At 32.8% G+C, this 19606-nt stretch overlaps 1 protein-coding gene across 1 annotated transcript in view; it reads right to left on the reverse strand.

Annotated features, from left to right (window-relative positions):
* The window catches only part of LOC140451849 (agrin-like), a 714345-nt gene that overhangs the window by 318949 nt on the left and 375790 nt on the right, over positions 1–19606 (reverse strand). The window contains exon 4 of the mRNA XM_072545755.1: positions 7070–7279. Within this exon, the coding sequence (XP_072401856.1) occupies positions 7070–7279 (210 nt within the window). The remainder of the gene's footprint in view (positions 1–7069; positions 7280–19606) is intronic.

Here is a 19606-nt window from a genome sequence, read left to right on the forward strand (position 1 = left end):
CTTGTTTTGCTCACCTCAGAAGTCACAAAACAATTCCAGTTCTCCAGTAGAGAAGCAACATCATCACTAACTTTTTTAGCAATGGTTTCTGGGTACACATAAAATATATTTCTTGAGTCAGAGAGAACATGTACGTTGAACATATAGCTGCCTCTTGTATTATACATCATTAGTAGGAATTTTGGGAATTAGAAAATGTTTACCAAAATCTATACAGATTGACTCTTTTACGTTGGATTTACGACTTAAAAGCTTTGATTGCTTTTTAATTGAATAAAATGATTTTGCTTTACGTAAATGAAGATCATGTAATGTGGTTAGTTGTTTAATTTTAGTTGTTATGTCTTCCTTAGTTTGATCAATTTTTTGGTTTTCATTTAGAAATACGTGTACAAGTTTTTTATTACCTGGTTGTTTTTCTTGCTTGAGACATTTCATTTTAGCTAGGTATTCATCACATATGCTGCACGTGTCTGTGCGTGGATAACCAAAAGCTATGTTATAATCTGTGGTGAAAATGGTTCTATAAATTTCGTATGATACTTCGCTGCAGGAATGCATTTCCCACATTTTCTTAACATTGAGTTCTTCGGGTAAATATTTCTTCTGAGAGTCTTTGGTACTGTAATGACTGCCTCTGCTTTTAAATGATAATATTTGCTCTTTAATTTTATTACGAGTAACACACAGTTTTAAGGGTCTGTTTAAGTGTTTTCCTCTTTTGTCGATTGGAGGCATGTCGGTATTTTTTAAAGATGTGAGTAAATAATCAACTCTACGTTTGTGATGCTGTGTAAAGCTACAAACTCATGTCGACAAACTGCTACTTCATTAAGTATTTTTTCATGTAAATATCTAATCTTATAAAGAGCTACAACATCTCATAAACGGACATTTTCTTCGTCCAGCCGAGGACGTCTATTCTTAACTGAAACAATACTAATGAGTCCACATAAATAGGAGTTTTGTTTATCAGTAGACTCCAAAAGATTAAAACTTTTTAGAGCACTGTAAACGTTTGCAGTCACATTCCCTGCCAATTTCATGACTTTGTAGCCTAATTTTTTTATTCACATCTGTTAATCTTCCATGTTTGGGCTTCTTTTTTTGTAGAAAATACTGACAAAACTACAGAAAACCATCACAATAGCCAGACCAGAAACCCGACTTAGCCAGTTTTTGCATGTTACCGCACGGACTTATCACGTTATTCTCCTGTACAGGATATTTTTCCTATTACATATTTTCTGACGTATCGTGTTATCAATATCTCAAATTAGCCAAAAATTGACTTAGCCCGTTTTTCCCATGTACCCTTCAAATAAAGTGTAGCAAATATTGTTAGCAATTCTGTGAGATCTCAATATAATATCCACGTTTTTAGGTCAGCAGTCTGAATTCACAAACTTTCCATGACGTGGGACAGTTGAGCATGAAATTTATATTACGTTAAGAAAGAGTGGCCCCTTACAGAAAGACTTGTACCGGGACAAAAAAATGTGCAACGTGATACAGTAGTTGACCCAAAATTAGTTCTTTTGTTTCCTCTTCACCTAAAGTTAGGATTGATGAAGCAGTTTGTCAAAGCTTTAGATAAACAAGGTGGCTGCTTTAAATATCTGTGCTACAAATTTCCTGCACTTTCTGAAGCTTAAAGAAAGAATTTTTGTAGGCCCTCAGATTCAAACCTTAAAATCGGACAGATTGTTCCAGAATACAATGACCCAGGATAAATCTGAAGCATGAAGTTCTTTCGTAAAATCATAGACGGTTTCCTTGGAAACAACAAATCTACAAACCAGAAAGAAATTGTAACCAATATGGACGAAAGTTATAAAAAACTGGGATGCAATATGAGCGTCAAACTTCATTTTCCGGATTTCCACGTTGATTATTTTCCCGAAAATCTTGAAGTTGTCAGCGAGTATCAGGGAGAGAGGTTCCATCAAGATATAAAAAGATAGAGAGACGTTACCAAGGAAGGAAAATTCATAAAAAGAATACCACAAAACGCAGTTTTCGTGGAAAAAGAGAACGGTTTGATTTGAAAAAACCAAATATTTTCTAAAGTAGGTAATACTGAATTCTTTTTTTTAGGAACAACTTAATTTTGCAGTGTAATTTTGTATTAGTTTCAATAAATATTTTCTCAGCATTTTTGGCAGTTTTTATGAAAAATTTCAAACACACTTTTCTTGAAAAACCTGAAAACCTTAAAAACTTAGGTACAGAATCCCATTTACTATAGGACACCTATTAAACTTTTTTAACGCTTTTTCATGAAAAAAAAAAAAAAAAGATGTAGGCCTGTGATTCGACGCGGTTCAACCCGGAGGACTGGTGAGTTTAATATTAATTCCTGTAATAGTATTAATCTTAGCTCTAGGTTATATATATATATATATATATATATATATATATATATATATATATATTAAAGATTAATAATATTGCAAAATTACTATCAAACTCACCTAGCTTCTGAGTTTTCTGATTTTCTCTACCTCGACCTTCTGACATCCTCTTCGATGTCTCCTTCAGGGCCTCCGAGGCTTCAGTTTTCTGAGCTTCCAGATTTCTCCATTTCATGAAGAAGATGTACCTCCAACATTTTTAATATATTAACACACTCATTAATTCTGTATCAATCTCTTCGACCTATACTAAAGTTTAGTGCTGATATATTCATATAAAAGCTAATTCAGTATTTATATATCACATTGTATTTATATATCACACTTTCTGTATTGGAAATTTTCCTGTTGGAAATAAATATCTATCTATATTTTTTTATTTAAAAACTTATAAAATGGAAAAATTTATATGCAAACAATGTACCTTAACCAGAAAGATAAAAGTGTTTTTTATAATTTTTCTTGTGCATATAACGCTCTGTAGTAAAAGGGATAGTGAGCCCTCAGAATTATCTTTGGATCTATCACGTAGATAAAATGGTTTCTGACTACATCGTCCCTTTCAATGGAGACACCAGATGTAAGATTACTTTGCGAGGCAGATATGAAATGTCGTATACTCCTAAGCTGACAAAACCTACAGTTTGAAAAGATTTAAATATGTATTTTTAAGTTTGTAATATATTCTTTGTACAGTGTACTTAGAAACAGTATTTACAATAAATACTATGTTTATATAGGATTAAGCCACAATTAAATGTAAAATTGCCTTTTTGACTAATTTTTTACTTTTCGACTTTCTTTGGAAATTGTTCTCAAAAAATAGTATTGTAAAAATTGTGCGAAAAGTATAAACAGCAATTGAATCACTTATTTGAGAAAACTAAAATGGACTTTTAAATTATTGTAAATACACATTTTTGTAAAGAAACGCCTTCAGTCAATGTATTCGTAACCTATTTACAGCGGTGTGATTTGGCGATGTATTAGAGAAACACCATAAGTCCATGCCTAAAGGCTTCTCCCCTGCAGCGTGTATGCCGTTATAATTTGGCGCAATAATGCCAATAATTGTCAGTCCAGTTCAATCTTGTATTGTGAATGCTCGTAGATAAATAAATGTATAGTGAATACAAATACAGTAGTAATAATATTGTGAATTACTTATTTGTATTATATTTTAACAAAAATATTTTAAAATGAGTGAAAGCAACAATGATCATAACGATATTCTTCTTCTTGCAGTACCGTCTCCTACCGGAGGTTGGCTACCATCACAGCAATCTTTACTTTGTTGGCTGCAGCTCTGAACAACTGTATTGAACTGCACCCATACCACTCCCTTAAATTTCGCAACCAGGAAATCCTCCTACGTCCCACATTTCTCTTTTCCGAGATTTTTCCTTGGATTATGAGTCCAAGCAGAGATTACTTTTCTCCTCTCATTATGTGTCCCAGATATTCCAGTTTTTTCGTTTGTATGGTTTTTATGACTTCGCATTCCTTCCCCATCTTCAGCAGAACATCTTGATTTGTTACTCTTTCTGTCCATGGTATTTTCCACATTTTCCTGTAACACCACATCTCGAATGCCTCAATGTTTTTGCTGTTTATCTTTTTCAGTGTCCAGGCTTCCATGCCGTACAGCAGAACGGAGAAAACATAGCACCTTAACATTCTCGTTCTTAAGTTTATATTTATGTCCCGGCTGCATAGGAACTTTTTCATTTTGACAAACGATTGTCTCGCTATCTCTATTCGCCTCTTGATTTCTCTTGTCTGGTCATTAGTATCAGTGAAGCAAATCCCTAAATATTTGTAGGCCGTAACTCTTTCAACTGGCTGATTATTTATGGTTAAATTCACATTGGTGTATAGCTTCTTTGTTACAATCATGCATTTAGTCTTTTTGATGTTCAGTTTTAGATCATACTTATTGGTATGGGTGTTTATGTTTTCCATCAAAAACTGTAAATTTGCTAGGTTATCTGTTACTATTAGCGTGTCATCAGCGTATCGTATATTGTTAATTAACTCTCCGTTAATGTTCATACCAATGTTTTGCTCTAGGAGCGCTTCCTGACATATTGTTTCGCTATATATATATATATATATATATATATATATATATATATATATATATATATATATATATATATATATATATATATTGAATAATAGTGCAGAAAGCACACAACCCTGACGCACACCTCTACGAATCTCAATTTCTCAATTTCTTCATGTAATGAATGTATGATATTAATGTACCTAATCAAAAAATAAAGTAATAAAAAAAAACCCTACGAATATAGAAATGAAATAATAAAACGAGCTAGCGTCAAAGGAAATGAATACATGAATTGGAAAGGGAAGAATGTTGCTGGAGTTCCTTCTCCATCCTCCAAAGATTGCAAGTAAGTTGATAATTTTCTATTAAAGGAAAATCACCATTCAACAAACGGGGAAAACATATTAAATCATATCCCATAAAGTTAGCTCACTATACTAGCAAGGAAAAGTATTATTTAAATAAGAAACCAGATATCACTCTCATGTACAAAATGTTTACAGAAAAATTTCCGGAATACTGTTAAGTTTTCATACCACAAAAAAATTTTTAAAAAAGATTTTGAATTATCATTTGGAAGACCTTAGGTAGACACATGTGTGTGTGTGTGTGTGAGGAGTTTACAATGAAAATCAATAGAACCCATTTAAACGATAATGCAAAGAAAGTTGCAGTCTCCAAAAAATGATTCATCTACTCCGAGCTAAGAAATTTTCAACTCAAATGAAATTTGTTAAAGAAATAGCCGAGTCCAACGAGGAAATTGGGGTTATTTCTATAGATTTTATGTGGAACCTTCAAGTGCCACAAACTCCGGTGCAAGAGGTTTTCTATCTTCGCCAGGTAACAGTGAACTTTTTTTGTATTCACAATAATAAAACAGGAAAAGCTACGTTTTCCTGTATCATGAGGGTAGCAGTACGAAGGGACCGAATGAAGTTTGTTTATTTCTAATAAAGTATTTTATAGAGAACATGCCGTTAGTGAAATATCTTCATGTTTTCTCTGACGGTTGTGGAGCGCAAAATAAAAACCACACTGTGTTAATTTTATTGACCATTATTTTTCTATTAGGGGTCATTCCTTCCTACCCTGTGATAGTGATTTTGCGGTGATTAAAAGAAAAAAGGTATTATGCTAAAGACGTAATTGATTACAAAAGTTGGTGGCCAGAGTACTAGAAAAAGACCATGTTTTCCGCGGAATCCAGTGGCAAAAATATTTCAAGGAATCGGAAGGTTCAACTAAAAATACGCCAATTCATGCATTTTCACCACTCCTAGGAGAACTCAAACTTGGTTGTAGCACACCCATTCATTAACGGATTAGCCAATCACACCTTCAGGCTCAACAATAACAAAAAAAATACACTAATATTGCCTGAAGCATTGGTAGATCCCAGTGGAAAGATTCCGATTAATTAGAAGAAGATTGTTGATATACAAAAACTACAAAGTTATATACCGGATGTAGAAAATATCCAGGATTATTATAATGAATTGTACAACTGGCCCACAACGACCAATAATATACCTGAAGAAGATGAATGACACACATGAACACTTTTCATTTTTTTTTTTGAATTTTAATAATATTTTTTGTACTTTTTAATATAAATTACAGTACTATGTGTATATTGTTTCATTTTAATTTTTTATAATGTTTAGTTTCAGGTGACGCTAAACAATTTATTTGAGAAACCCCGTAAGTCAATCAAGTTTGAGCTTATATAGAGCTTATTCTCACCCTTTTTTTTTAAATATTGGAGTGAAAAAGTCAAGAAACAGTGTATAATTGGAATTAGGTCAGTTTTTAATATGTAGAAATCTTCGTGTGTTTTTTCACAGTTTCACAGTTTTTTCCTATTTTCTGAAAGTTTTAATTTTGTGACTTATAGGGTTCCCAAATAAGTAATTCAGTTGTTTCTTGTTTCAGTGTACCTTAATCTAGGTAATTGACTAATTATGCTTTACCCCTTTATTAATTTCAATATTTTTCCCCTTAACTCATAAAATATCCACAGCACGAAAAAATTTGTAAAAAAAAATTCTAGCCAATCGCATTTTCAACAATTTTAGCAACTGAGCAAGTAGTGCTGAGGTAGTAAGCAGGTACTGAGCAAAAACGGTTTTCTTTAAATTCAAGATTGCGGCAATGAAACGGTTAGATGTAGTCGCGATTTTAAATTTACGCTACTATCAACCACCTAAAGATTAGAATAATGAAATTTGGGATAGCTTGCCATCCTTGCAAGTTTAGACATTTTTTTGTCTAATCAGACTGAACTATATTAACAATAGAAAAACTTTCTTCCTCCTTAGTTCAGTAAAATATAAATTACAGCTTTTTATTAAAAAAAATATATGTATAAGTAACAAACCAAATGTTTAACGAACTGATATAATTTTATAAAAGTTTTTACAGTGTACTGATGATTAACGTAACCAGATAACACAGTCGCAATAAAACTCGACAAAGATTCAGTGTCCTTTATTACACCAGTATAAGATCAGAGTAGGTAGGGGGCCTCCATATTTACATACACCGCCACATCTAAGCTCGTGAAGACAATCAAGAGTGTACTTACCACAAGTGCCTGCATATTTAACTCGGGTATTAAGACGAGCTTTACATGAAGCCAAACGTAACTCGCAGTGATTAGTGTACGTCTTGCCGTCGGTACCGCAGACTGGATCTACCTTGGGTTTGCAGTATGTAGGGCATTGGCACAGCGCTTTCCCATCTGGACCAGTAATGCAGTGAGCCCCCCAAGCGCAGAATGTTTTCTCGCATGGTTCTGCAACAGAAAATGTAAAAATGTGTTATATATAAATATTTCTTGGCCATTATTAAGGTGTTTTTACTATGGTTAATCTTAAAATTTCTTATATTTACATTCGGAGACTCTGTATTGCGAATTTAATAAAAGTAAATATGCTTTATTTTATTTAAAAAAATATTTTTTTTAATATATAATCCATAAAACAAGCAAAATAACGCAGGCCAACAAAAAAATTTTGGTTAAAAACTTTTTGACTTCAGACGAGGTGAAATAACTGAGGGGCTCGGTAGTAAATAATGGTAATGGACAAATTTTGATTTTTCTCGAAATATTATGTGCATGTACATGGCAACGAAGAAACCTCTTTTATCCTCCGAATAATAGATGGTACCAGATTAATGTCTTAAAATTTGGTAAGAGACATGCATAAGCATGAAAATAATGTTATGTGTCCATGATGGCGGAAGACAAAGTAGGCTGTTCTTCCGCAAATCTAAATGGTTTTATTAATGTTAATAGTGACAATTCTGAGAGCTACGTTGATTACCAGATAAGGATTCTGAATTTTAAATATTAAGTGAAACTAGCTCGATTATTTTTCTACAAAGAAGGTAATTTATTTATATTCTTAGAATAATTTCCAATATTGATTATATTGTGCAATTCTGTATAAAACTTTTCGATCTCATCTTCGGTCTTATCAGCTGTGGGAGCATAGACTTTGATCATATTAATATTACAGTTCCGTGCTTGAATACAGAGATAGGTGGAATCACAAATAATATACAAGATACCTCTATCATCACAGAAACCCAGATATCTTCAGATGTTACACTTAACTCTGTAGGTGTAAATGAAATCATATGCAACGTACAAGATATTTCTGTTATTACAGAAGAAAATCTACTTTCGGATTTTCGAATTCAACTTCCAGAAAACGGTGATATTACATATAATATAAAAGATTTCACAGAAGCTACAATTACTTTAGATATTCAATAATCTGCCTTTAGTTAATCAAGACAACTCATTATCTAAAGAATTTGACACCTCAATCAACAAATTCTTTTTTGGCCAAAAACCCCAGAAAGAAAGGGCAAAAAGCAAACAGAAATGCCAGTTGCCTTTCGTGCTCACTTATTCAGATCGTCAAAATGCAGAGGCGTAAAATTGAAGAAACAGCAGAAAGAAAAAATAAAATTATAACGAAAACAAAAGCGAATTGACGCAAAATCAAAAAATAAAGGTCAAAAAAACGAATCCAAGACGAAAGTAATAAAAAAATGGCAACAAGAGTCAATTCCGGGAGCAAAAATGGTAAACTGTTGTGACGAATAAAGAAAATGTTACAGTAAATACAGGTGATATTGCAGATACAAATATTTTGAAAGCCACACTTATTGATTATACAATTAAAAGCACTACTTTGAAAAATGGAGTTAGAGTACATATACCGGAAGTGATTAACCTTAAAGAAAAACAAGGATTGTCACGGAACCAATTTGGTGCAAAGTAACAACAAGAAATTGAAAGCTTAAATAGTTTTGTGTGCCTTACCAGCACAAACAAAAAAAGAAAATTAGGAATGTTATGAATGGCCAATGACTATGTTTGTATGGCCAATAACTATCTAGTTCTGTAAGTTTTCAAATTTGTGTTAATTTTTTATATACATTATTATTTCTGATTAAAATAACCGGAGTTTTTATAAAATTTGATGTTTTATTGCTATTAAAAAACCCTTACAAAATATTTTACTTTACAAGATATCAATTTACAATTTTAATTCAATTGGCAATTCCTTAAGTAGCAATCACTGTACCCGTTACCCTATAAAAATTGTTTCATTTCATTAAATTACTATAGAGACAATATTTAACACGTTGGATACGGCTGTACAAAAAAAAATATACCCCCAGCCGGCGTTTTTTTTATGTATCTAGATTCATTTTTATCTAATTAACATGCCACAGTAATTTTTCTTGTTTGATTTTGATGAAGTTTTTTTAGAATATACTTTGTGGTACGTTTGTTTTACGCCGGCCAAGGATTAATTTGTTTATTCCAGCCGGCGTGGTTTGTTACGCGTACCACACGCTATATTTCGCGCCAAATGCATATTTATGGTTCTTGGAACAGTAGTGGGGTGACTGAATTTGCAGATCGATTGTATTCTGTGTCTATTTAGAAGTAGTCTTAGTTGTTATTAGTTGTTGCTGATGAAGTGTTGTTATCGTGCCATTTATTGCAATATGGGAGATTATGAAAAAGAACAGAGCCGTCTGCAAGCCATTTGGGATGAGATTACATTTATTTGTCAGAAGAATATGAACCTGAATCTTCCAATGAGTATTCTTCTGATGGTTGCGAGGAGCCAGTTCCCAAAAAGCGTGTCAAGAAAAATGATGAAAAATCTGGCGAAGGTACTTCTAATGTGGTTTCTGCAACCGTAAGTTATTGAACTTTATTTTTATTTTGTCAACAATAAACAGGTAAACTTTTTGTAGATGGATTTGGAATCTGGTTTACATGAAACTATTTCAATCCAAGGAACAAGGACTGTTGAACAATAAACAAATATTATTGATGTAACTATACAAGAAGTAATTTATATGGCCACAATTACTGAAGAAGTGTGTCATAGCTAGCAATTTCAGTGGAGGGAAGTTGATGAAACATCGCTGAAAACATTCGATTACAGTGTAGAAAACGACGGAATAAAATCTTCGTATTACGAGAATTATATAGATCAAGAACCATATGATTGTTTCAAGATCTTCCTTACTGACGACATTATAAATTATATAGTTGAACAAACCAACTTATATGCACAGCAGGTTTTACAAAATTATACTACACCGTCAAATAAGAAGAAACAAAAAAAGAAGTGGGTTCCCACAAATACTTCTGAAATGGAAAAATTTTTTGGCAATATTATGTGGATGGGATTAGTCAAATATCCTCGAATAAAAGCATACTGGAGTAACGACATGTTGTATACAAATTCGATAAAAAGTATAATGTCTCGAGATCGTTTTGAAGAGATATTAAAGATGTGGCCCTTTAGCGACAAGAATGACCGATCTGTACTAAATGATCGGCTAAGAAAAATTACTCCACTTCTCGAGAAGCTAATTGAACAGTTTCAAGCAGTAATGGTGCGATGTGAAGAAGTATGCATGGATGAGACATTTGTGCCGTTTAGAGGACGCCTAAAATTTAGGCAATATATAAAGAACTAACGGCACAAGTTTGGCCTAAAACTGTACAAATTATGTACTATAGGTGGGTACACATACAATTTCAAAGTGTATTTTGGTAATGATAAGACTGATGATGGTAGTGCTTCCGCAGGATTTGTGTTGCATTTGATGGATAATCTACTTGACTGTGGGCATACTTTATACACCGACAACTATTACACAAGTGTGAGTCTTGCAACCAAGTTATTAGAAAAAAATACACACCTAGTTGGCACTGTAAGAGCTAATCGTAAACTTAATTCTCCCAAAGTGGTTAATTCTAAATTGAAAAAAAAAATGAAATTGTTGCTGAAGAAAGTTCTACTGGTATAGTAATGCTAAAGTGGAAAGACAAACGTGACGTGATCATGCTTGCGACAAAACATCAAGCAGACACCACTAAAATAAAGAACAGACGCGGTGAAATAGAGAAACCAACTGCTGTCGTTAGTTACAACAGGTGCAAGAGCTACATTGATTTATCAGATCAACTCAAGTCTTACTCTCATTGCCTTAAAATTAGCAGTTGAACTGATTTTTGACTATGCATTAGTAAATCCCTTTCTAATATATAAGGAGGTAACACAGAAAACAATTCAAATAACGGAATACAGAGAGCTGTTAGCTGCAAGGTTATTATGCGGTAAACATCGTGTGGACCACATGGAGAACGAAAAAGCAGATGATATAGAACAACTAGAACACGTTTTGGTACACCATAAACGAAACCGTTGTGTGTTATTAGGCCTTAAAAGAATCAAGTGACAGGAACACTGCAGCGAATACTTGTTCCCGATCAGTTTGGCAATGCAATGGGTGTAAAAAGAATTATTGTATTCCTTGTTTTTTTCAGGAACATAAGATGAACAAGAAATAATATTTTTTTCGTAATTTTACATGTTTTGTTATAATTTACTAATATTCCGATGTTTCATATGCTTATTATAGCTTTCCACTAAAACAGAATTTTTACTATTTACATTTTTTTATTCACCTTACCAAAAATAGGTTCATAAAATCAAAACAAACGTCCGGCGCATATCAGCCTCTCGCTAGGACGGCTCTTTTTGTATTTCTGCTTAAGTAGCACAGTCGCATGAACCGTTTTGTAATACACGCCGTCTAAGTGAAAGTATACCATGTACACCATTTGTGCCACGCCGTCCAAGGATCAAATCGAGTGTGAGACACGTATTGTCTCACGCCGTACGCAACGTGTTAATTTATTACGAGTATTTTTTACGAGAGACATTTTTTGTTCGCTAATAACTATCGTAAGTCCTTAGTACCAAACAATAATGAATGAATTTTATCTCTAGTTCATAGTTAATTAGTGGAATTATCAGTTTCGTATTTGCAATATGTTTAAGATTACTGTATAAATTAATTCCCTTATAATTATTACTAATATTTATAACCACAATTATTATGAATGAGCTGTTATTATTTGGGTTATAAGTATTTATTATATTTAAATCAGCGAATTAAAGCTTTAGTTAATTCAAAATATTGCCTATACTAGTATGCAATAATTTTGAATACAACACGATCAGGTTAAACGTTTTGGTCCATCCTGTCCCTAAATATCTTCCCCGAAGAGGAAAAAGCTGCTTTCGAATTTGTTATCAATTTCCGACTTGCCCCAGTAATGGGAAGCTTGCATCTCGTTGATAGAATATAAATTAGAGGAAAGTCTGATGTTGGATGTATTTGACAGAACAGAAAACGCTTTGCTCTTTAATGATTTTATGCTGAATGAGTAAAGAGGCAAGAAATTTGTTTAAGAGACTCTAAGCCAATATAACAAGTTGTTAAATGATGACTTAGATCTGAAGTGGAAAACTTAATATTATCATTCTTTCGCGTTTTAAATTATGACAAATATACAAAGATGGATAAAAATAAGCGAAGAGCCGGAAACTTTTTAGTTAAAAATTAACTTAAGTTAGCTTAACACTTTTAAACATTGGAAGCTGTAGTTTTGCTTTCATAGAGGTACTACAGTAATAATTTAGATACACTAATAAAAAAGTTAAAAAATATGCCATTCTGAGTTATAGAGCTCAAAATATTATACATTTTTTTTAATACCATTTATTACTAGTCTTGATTGACTAACTACAATTGTATCTGATATTTCTTACAAACTAAATTAGGTACTTTTCTAAGAAATCCTCATTGACATGCCTTAATTATTTCTGGAACAAGAACTTTTACAAATTTACAAATTGGCGTAAAGAGTTTTTGCATTTAATTTTCACTAACGCTATTGCACTAGAACTACACTATTGCACTAAATCAAAAAGATCCCTTCTCCTAGGTCTTCTGTTAGTTGACGAATAGTTAAGAAGCTGCAGCACTTCCTCGTTGAAGTGGAGGCGGAGTCTCTCGTTCTATTTTTGGCGAAGTTCTTTATTTTGTTTGACGGTGGGCATCTCTATGAAGATCATCATTCTTATAGAACCATGGTGCATGCACTATGCACTATGCACCTCAGGACCTTTGTAATGGAGCTAGAGCTTTATGGAGATGGCGCCTTGTAATTAGTTTTTTTAAAAACCTCTAGAACGCTTCTATTTAGAAAAACGGAAACTGGTACGATTATTTATCCTCCAGAGTTAAATCGATTCCATCAATTTTTAATTTCGAGAGTTCGGCCTTGATAGCGATCAAATCTACCACGTTATCAGCTGTCCCGAAATATAGTCATTTTAAATGGTAAAAATAAACCATAATTTAATATTTTATACCTCTACTACAAATTTAAGTGCATTAGTTAGTGCTGACAATATTATCTCAAATGAGTAGTACTTGTTTTCGTATTATTTTTGTAACAACAATAAAATAACCTTAAAATAATACCTATTTTCTCCATCCCAGAGACTTCTAATATCTAATGCATGCCCTACAATCCCGAACGAAATAATTGAACAAGAATTACAAAAACTTGGTATTCACACTGTATCCAAAATGACTTTTCTTCGAGTAGGTATGTCTGAAAGTGAGTACAGTCATGCTCTGAGCTTTAGAAGACAATCATTCATTACACCCTTGGAAAATATGTCTATTTCTGACTCTTTTACCATAACTCATGATAATACTTCCTACCGGGTATTTCTCTTCATAGACGAATTCAGTTGCTTCAAATGTAAAACCATTGGTCATCAAGAATCAGAATGCGCTCACATTTCAAACCAAACTAATTCAACTACCCTCTTAGATTCAACCCAAACCACATCATCATTATCTAAACCTCATGAACCTAATGATACCCCTTCAACTACCTCTCAGATTCAACTCAAACTACATCGTCATTATCTAAACCTTATGAACCTAATGATAAAATATATCAATCTACGGAAACCTACCTCATCCAAAACATATCTAAAGATAATCCAAATACTTCGTCTTCTTCTTCCAAAACAACATCACCAGCTGTAAATAACACTGAAAATACTACGGAAATCGACCTCATCCAAAACATGTCTAAAGATAATCCAAACAGTTCGTCTTCTTCTTCCAAAACAGCAGCACAGCTGTAAATAATACTGAAAATACTACGACACCAGAAACACCAATAATCTTAAATAATGCAGTCAATTCTAAACAGATAAAAAGACATAAATATCATCTCCTGAAATTAACAAAGACAACTCAAAAACCGACTCATCCGTTTTTAATACCCCTAAACAATATAAACCAAAAAACAAACCCAAAACCTCTTCCAAAACCCCCCGCAAAGATGTCATTCACTCCCTAGAATCCATCAAAGACAAAATCGAAAATAGATCACCTCCATTTATAGTTAATTTCAATGAAATATGTGATTTTAAGGAAAATGTTTTAAACTCTCATAACCCTGAATTAACTCCTAAAGATTACTCCAATGAACCAGAGGACTAATTCAAATCCTTAATTTTATTTATTGTTACACACAAAATTCTAGGTTAAGAAATAATATCACCCGACTAGAGAAAAAAATAAACCCTAACCCTTCTTCAGCTGACGAAACTGACGAATCATCACTAGTTGGGGGATAATCAAGGGATGATTCTCATTAAACACTTGTACTCCGAAGTGATATCTCATTATCCTAATTATCTCCAAATTTTCAGTGATGCCTGTAAAGCTCATGACGGACACGCTACTGCATACTAGTGTAAATACACTACTCACACTATATCCATACCTTCAAACTACTGCATCCTCACAGCCAAGACCACAGCCATTTTGGAAGCATTAATTTTCTTCAAAACGCGTAGTGAGAATAAATGTGTCATCATCACTGACTCATTAAATGCCCTATTAGGTGTAAAACAAATATACCCTACAAATCCAATATTTCAGGCTATAACAAATGAGATAAATATAATTTAATCAACTCGAAAAGAAGTAGCATTTATCTGGGTACCGTCGCATGTAGGAATAGCTGGAAATGAGAAACTGGACAACCTAGAAAACACAAGTCGAATAAACTCACAGTACACAACCAAATCAAGAAATTACCCATACTCTGATCTCAAAAACCTAATGGAAGACCACTGTATGAACATATGGCAAGACTACTGAAAGATTTAGAAACCAGACTATATGAGATTTATCCTCTTGTGAAGATCATATCGAATAATCCATCCAATAGAAGGGACCAAGTAATAACTAATCGACTAAGAATTGGACACACTGCACTGACCCGTAAATTTTTAATCAACAAAGAATCTTCTCCAACCTGCAGAAAGTGTTTTCTCCCATTGACGGTGAAGCATATTGTGATTGACTGCCAGTACCACGAAGAAACAAGAAGAAAATATGGAATCTCAGATAACATCAAAACCACTTTAACCATAAACACTGACCATGTAATAAGTTATTTAAAAGATTTACGTTTATATACATTTATTTAATGTAAATACAATGAACTCTTGTGTACGTTACTTCACTAATAACCCTGCGTGGTTGATGTGGATTATATGTTTTTTTCTAAATAAATAAAAAAAAAATTTAATTTCTAGTACCGGTCATATTTAGTTTGTGGTATTCAAACACAACAATTTCAGTTCAACAAAAATGGTTTTTACTAATAAGGAATACGCTGATATGCGTTTAGTTTATGGTGAAATGAGGTAATGCTCGAGTATCATAAAGTATATGCTAAAAAATTTCCCAATTGTGAGCTTGTTACAGCTCTTCATCAACGATTAAGTAAAACAGGTTTAGTGGTCCCAAAAAATAATAAAACAGGCCACATAATAATGTAACAGCAGCACATGAAGATGGTAAACATTTTAATAGAAGTTGGGAAAAATCCAGAAATTAGCGATGGAAGATACAAAGGTACAAACACTGCTGCAAAGACATTTTCCTGCTCGTTAAGAATTCGCTAGATGGTTACAGAATCATAAAAATCAAAATGAAGATTTTTTCAGATACATTTTGTTTTACGACGAAGCTACATTCACAAAAAATGGAATTTTTAATGTGCATAATGCACAATATTCTCATGATACAATCTACACGTTGCTTGAGAATATACGCATCAGCACGAATAATCATATACGTCTGGATATGAGTAGTTTACGATACCCGATATTAATTTTAACTGGGTGGAATGGCACAGAACTGAAAAATACTCCACATATATAAGGTATCCTTCCCTTTCGATAAAATTGACGAAGTCTACAGTCGTAATATTTGGCCCAAAGGAGATGCCATTAGGAGATTTAACTTCAAAACAAATTTTTAGCACATAAAGAAGACGGAGAAAGAAACCTAAAAGCTTCTACATAATTTTATCAAAATAAACTAATTCGACAAGGTACGGTAAGCATGTTTCATATTAATTTGCAGTGTATTTCAAATAAAGTTGACATGATCAATGCTTTTCCTGCGGATCAAAAATTATTGTTTTTCGGAGCACTGGCAAAGTGAAGAAAATTTAAAATTAATAAGCATCTTAGTCTTTTCATTAGTTAATTTTTTTTGTATGGCAAAAAAGAAACAAGGCGGAGTTGCAATTTATGTTAAAGAAAATTTTATGTATTCTTCTCTTAATCTAAATGAATATAATGTAGAGCAAAGTTCTGAGTTTTGTGAAATTTATGTACCTTCAATAAAAACAAATATTTCAACTGTATACAGATCGGGTAAGTATGACTTTGTCTTGTTTTTGGAAAATTTTAAGAAAGTCATAATGTCCTTGCTTAGTAAAGCAGACAAACTGATCATAGTTGGTGATTTTAATATAAATTTTAAAATTTAATCTCACCTATTTTTTGGTATTCGAAATCTATTGTACGTAATAATAATAAGAATATGTAAGTTGGTTGAATGTACTGTAAGTGTAGAGGAGTCTCTTAATAGCCTCCACTCGGTCAGATCACGGTCCAAATTTCGACATTTTTTGTTAGACAAGTCGTCTTGGATATCGTAAGATCTCTCAAGGTATTTAAAATAACTGGATCAGGACTAACCAGAGAAAGGCTGAAAGTTTTGTTAACCACTTAGCCAGCGTTTTTCAACCAAAGCCCTCTACGCTGAACCCTGAGGAAGACAATGATAACTCCCGAAAAGTACTTTTCAGCTTGAAATCCCACTTGAAATTTTTAAAATCAACAAAGTCAAAGAAACTATTAACACTAAAATAATTCCAAAGAAGTCTCCTGGTTACGATCTCATTCCAACTACAATACTTAAACAAGTACCCACCAAAGGGCTATAAAGTTTATAACACACATCTATAATTCCATTCTATGGACCAGTCACAGTGCAAACTAGCGAAATGTTATATTCATCCCCAATCCTGGAAAACCTATGAATAGTACCTCCTCTTAGAGACCAATTAGTTTCATGTCAATTCCAGAAAAACTACTTAAAAGCTCTTGCACCTAAAATTAGAACCCATATTGAAAAATCTCCAGATAAAACCAAATAATAAACTCTGTTTCAGATTGCAGACCTTACAGGCAAACTGTATTAGACATTTTCCAGGCTTTTGATAAGGTCTGGCATATTAGCATCCTATAAAATCAGAAAATTTTAACCTAACCACTTTCTGGTCTTTCAATCTTACCTACAAAACCGACAATTCTGTGCTGCTCAGTATAAAGAATACACTAGCGTCCGTCCAGTTCAGGTTGGAGTTCCTCAGAATAATTTGCTTGGACCCGTGATCTACTTCTTATACACTACCGAATTATCAACGACAGTTAACTCCTCCATAGCCACAAAGGCTGATAATACTACCATTGTATCACACTCTAATCCAATTATCGCTTCACTTCAACTTTAAAGAATACTAAATGATCTAGAAGTGGCTAAAGAAATGGCACATCAAAGTAAATGAAAGTAAGTCGGTACATGTTACGTTCACAGACCGCAGAGACAATTGTCCACCAGTAATCCTTAACAATCAGCAAGTTCCCCAAACAGAAAATGCCAAATACCTAGGTATGCACCTGGACAAAAGACTTACATAGAAAAAACATATCTTCACAAAAAGGAAACAACTGGGAAACACTCGTAAATTTACTGGCCGTAAATTAACGTTGTCACTGGAAAATAAGCTCCTAATATACCTCCAAATAAACATAAACCTGTTTGGATTTATGAAATACAACTCTAGGGTTTAGCTTCTTAGTCCATCATCGAAATATTAAAAAGATTCGCAATTACGTATTGATTACCAACGCTCCATGGTACAACCCAAATTGCAATATTGCGAAATATCTCACAATGATAAAGGTTAAAGCTGAAATTAGTAGTTATTTCTGTGTCCTTGCTTACTTACTATTCCAAAAACTGTGTCCTTACTTTGACAGCCAAACGCCTTAGCAGCGAAATTAATGACCGATCCAATTGCTAGACACAGGCTGAAACACTTCGTTTTTAATGACCTACAACAGCGACTAGAGTGAAATGAAGTGTAGTGAATACCAATCCCCTAGTTATAATGACAGTTTTAGTTCAATAAGATTGTTTAAAAAAAGAAACATATCAGTGGATTGTTCCTTAAAAGTTTGTCAGTAGTCAAATCATTTACTTTTTGTATCGTTGGTACAGATTAACAAATATAGGAGTGATAATCTAATTACACAAAAAGAGACACCAACTTCAGTGTAAAAACTATCAGGTGATTAGGTACTTTTGATAATCAAATTCATTGACAATCATTGTCAAATGATAATCATTTGACAATCATAAAACATTGTATAGGAGCGATTAAAACCATAAGTAGCACAAATAGTTGAATAATATCAGTGCAATTTCTCAACATCTTTTACATGTTCCAGTTTTAAACAAAATTTTTTTTAGCCGAATCATTAAATATTGTTACCAACACACTATGTTATCCTTTATATTATATATAAATTAATTGATCAAGATTTTTTCTGTAGAACAATTTAAATCAAAACAGTTCGATTTTTTCTTAAGAAAAGGGTTTTATTTTATATTGTATTTATTGGGAAGTTATTCGCCAAAACATATTGTGGGAAAAGGAACATAAATAAACCAAAACACGGGAAAATATCGAATCTTAAAAAAACATTTATAGGGGATTGGATTCGAGATATCAGATTGTATAATATTACAAGGCCTTTTTGGAAGGACAAATTTAATAAAAAAAATCGTTGGAAATTATTAAAAATCGTCAAATGTTGTGGATAAAAACTTATATATAAATTTTACAGGCCAGAAAACTCGCATGCCGTCATATTTTCCACTTAAAAATAATAACATTATAATGAAATTTTAAAATTCATATTGACGAATCCAATATTTATTTTGAAATTTGCCTCTGTACTCGTAACTTACCTGCAATTGCATTTAGTTTCAATAAATTTATCTGCATATCTGCACGATTTGCTTATGTAAGTAAGACATAAAGAACTGTTAAAAATAGTAGACCTACATTGATGTTCCATAAGAATGGGATGATCTTATTCGGCTGTCTAAATCTTAAAATTTAAGTGGTCAATGCTGGGAAAGAAACTGACTGGTTTATTATGGACGAAAGTTTTAGGGATTTATTTTTAAAGAATCCAAAACGAAAACTTTCATTGAAATCAGCAAGAATGCACCGAAAATCTGAGAAGTATCCTGGACA

Source organism: Diabrotica undecimpunctata, chromosome 10 (assembly GCF_040954645.1).
Source record: "Diabrotica undecimpunctata isolate CICGRU chromosome 10, icDiaUnde3, whole genome shotgun sequence".
NCBI classification, from domain to species: Eukaryota; Metazoa; Arthropoda; class Insecta; order Coleoptera; family Chrysomelidae; genus Diabrotica; species Diabrotica undecimpunctata.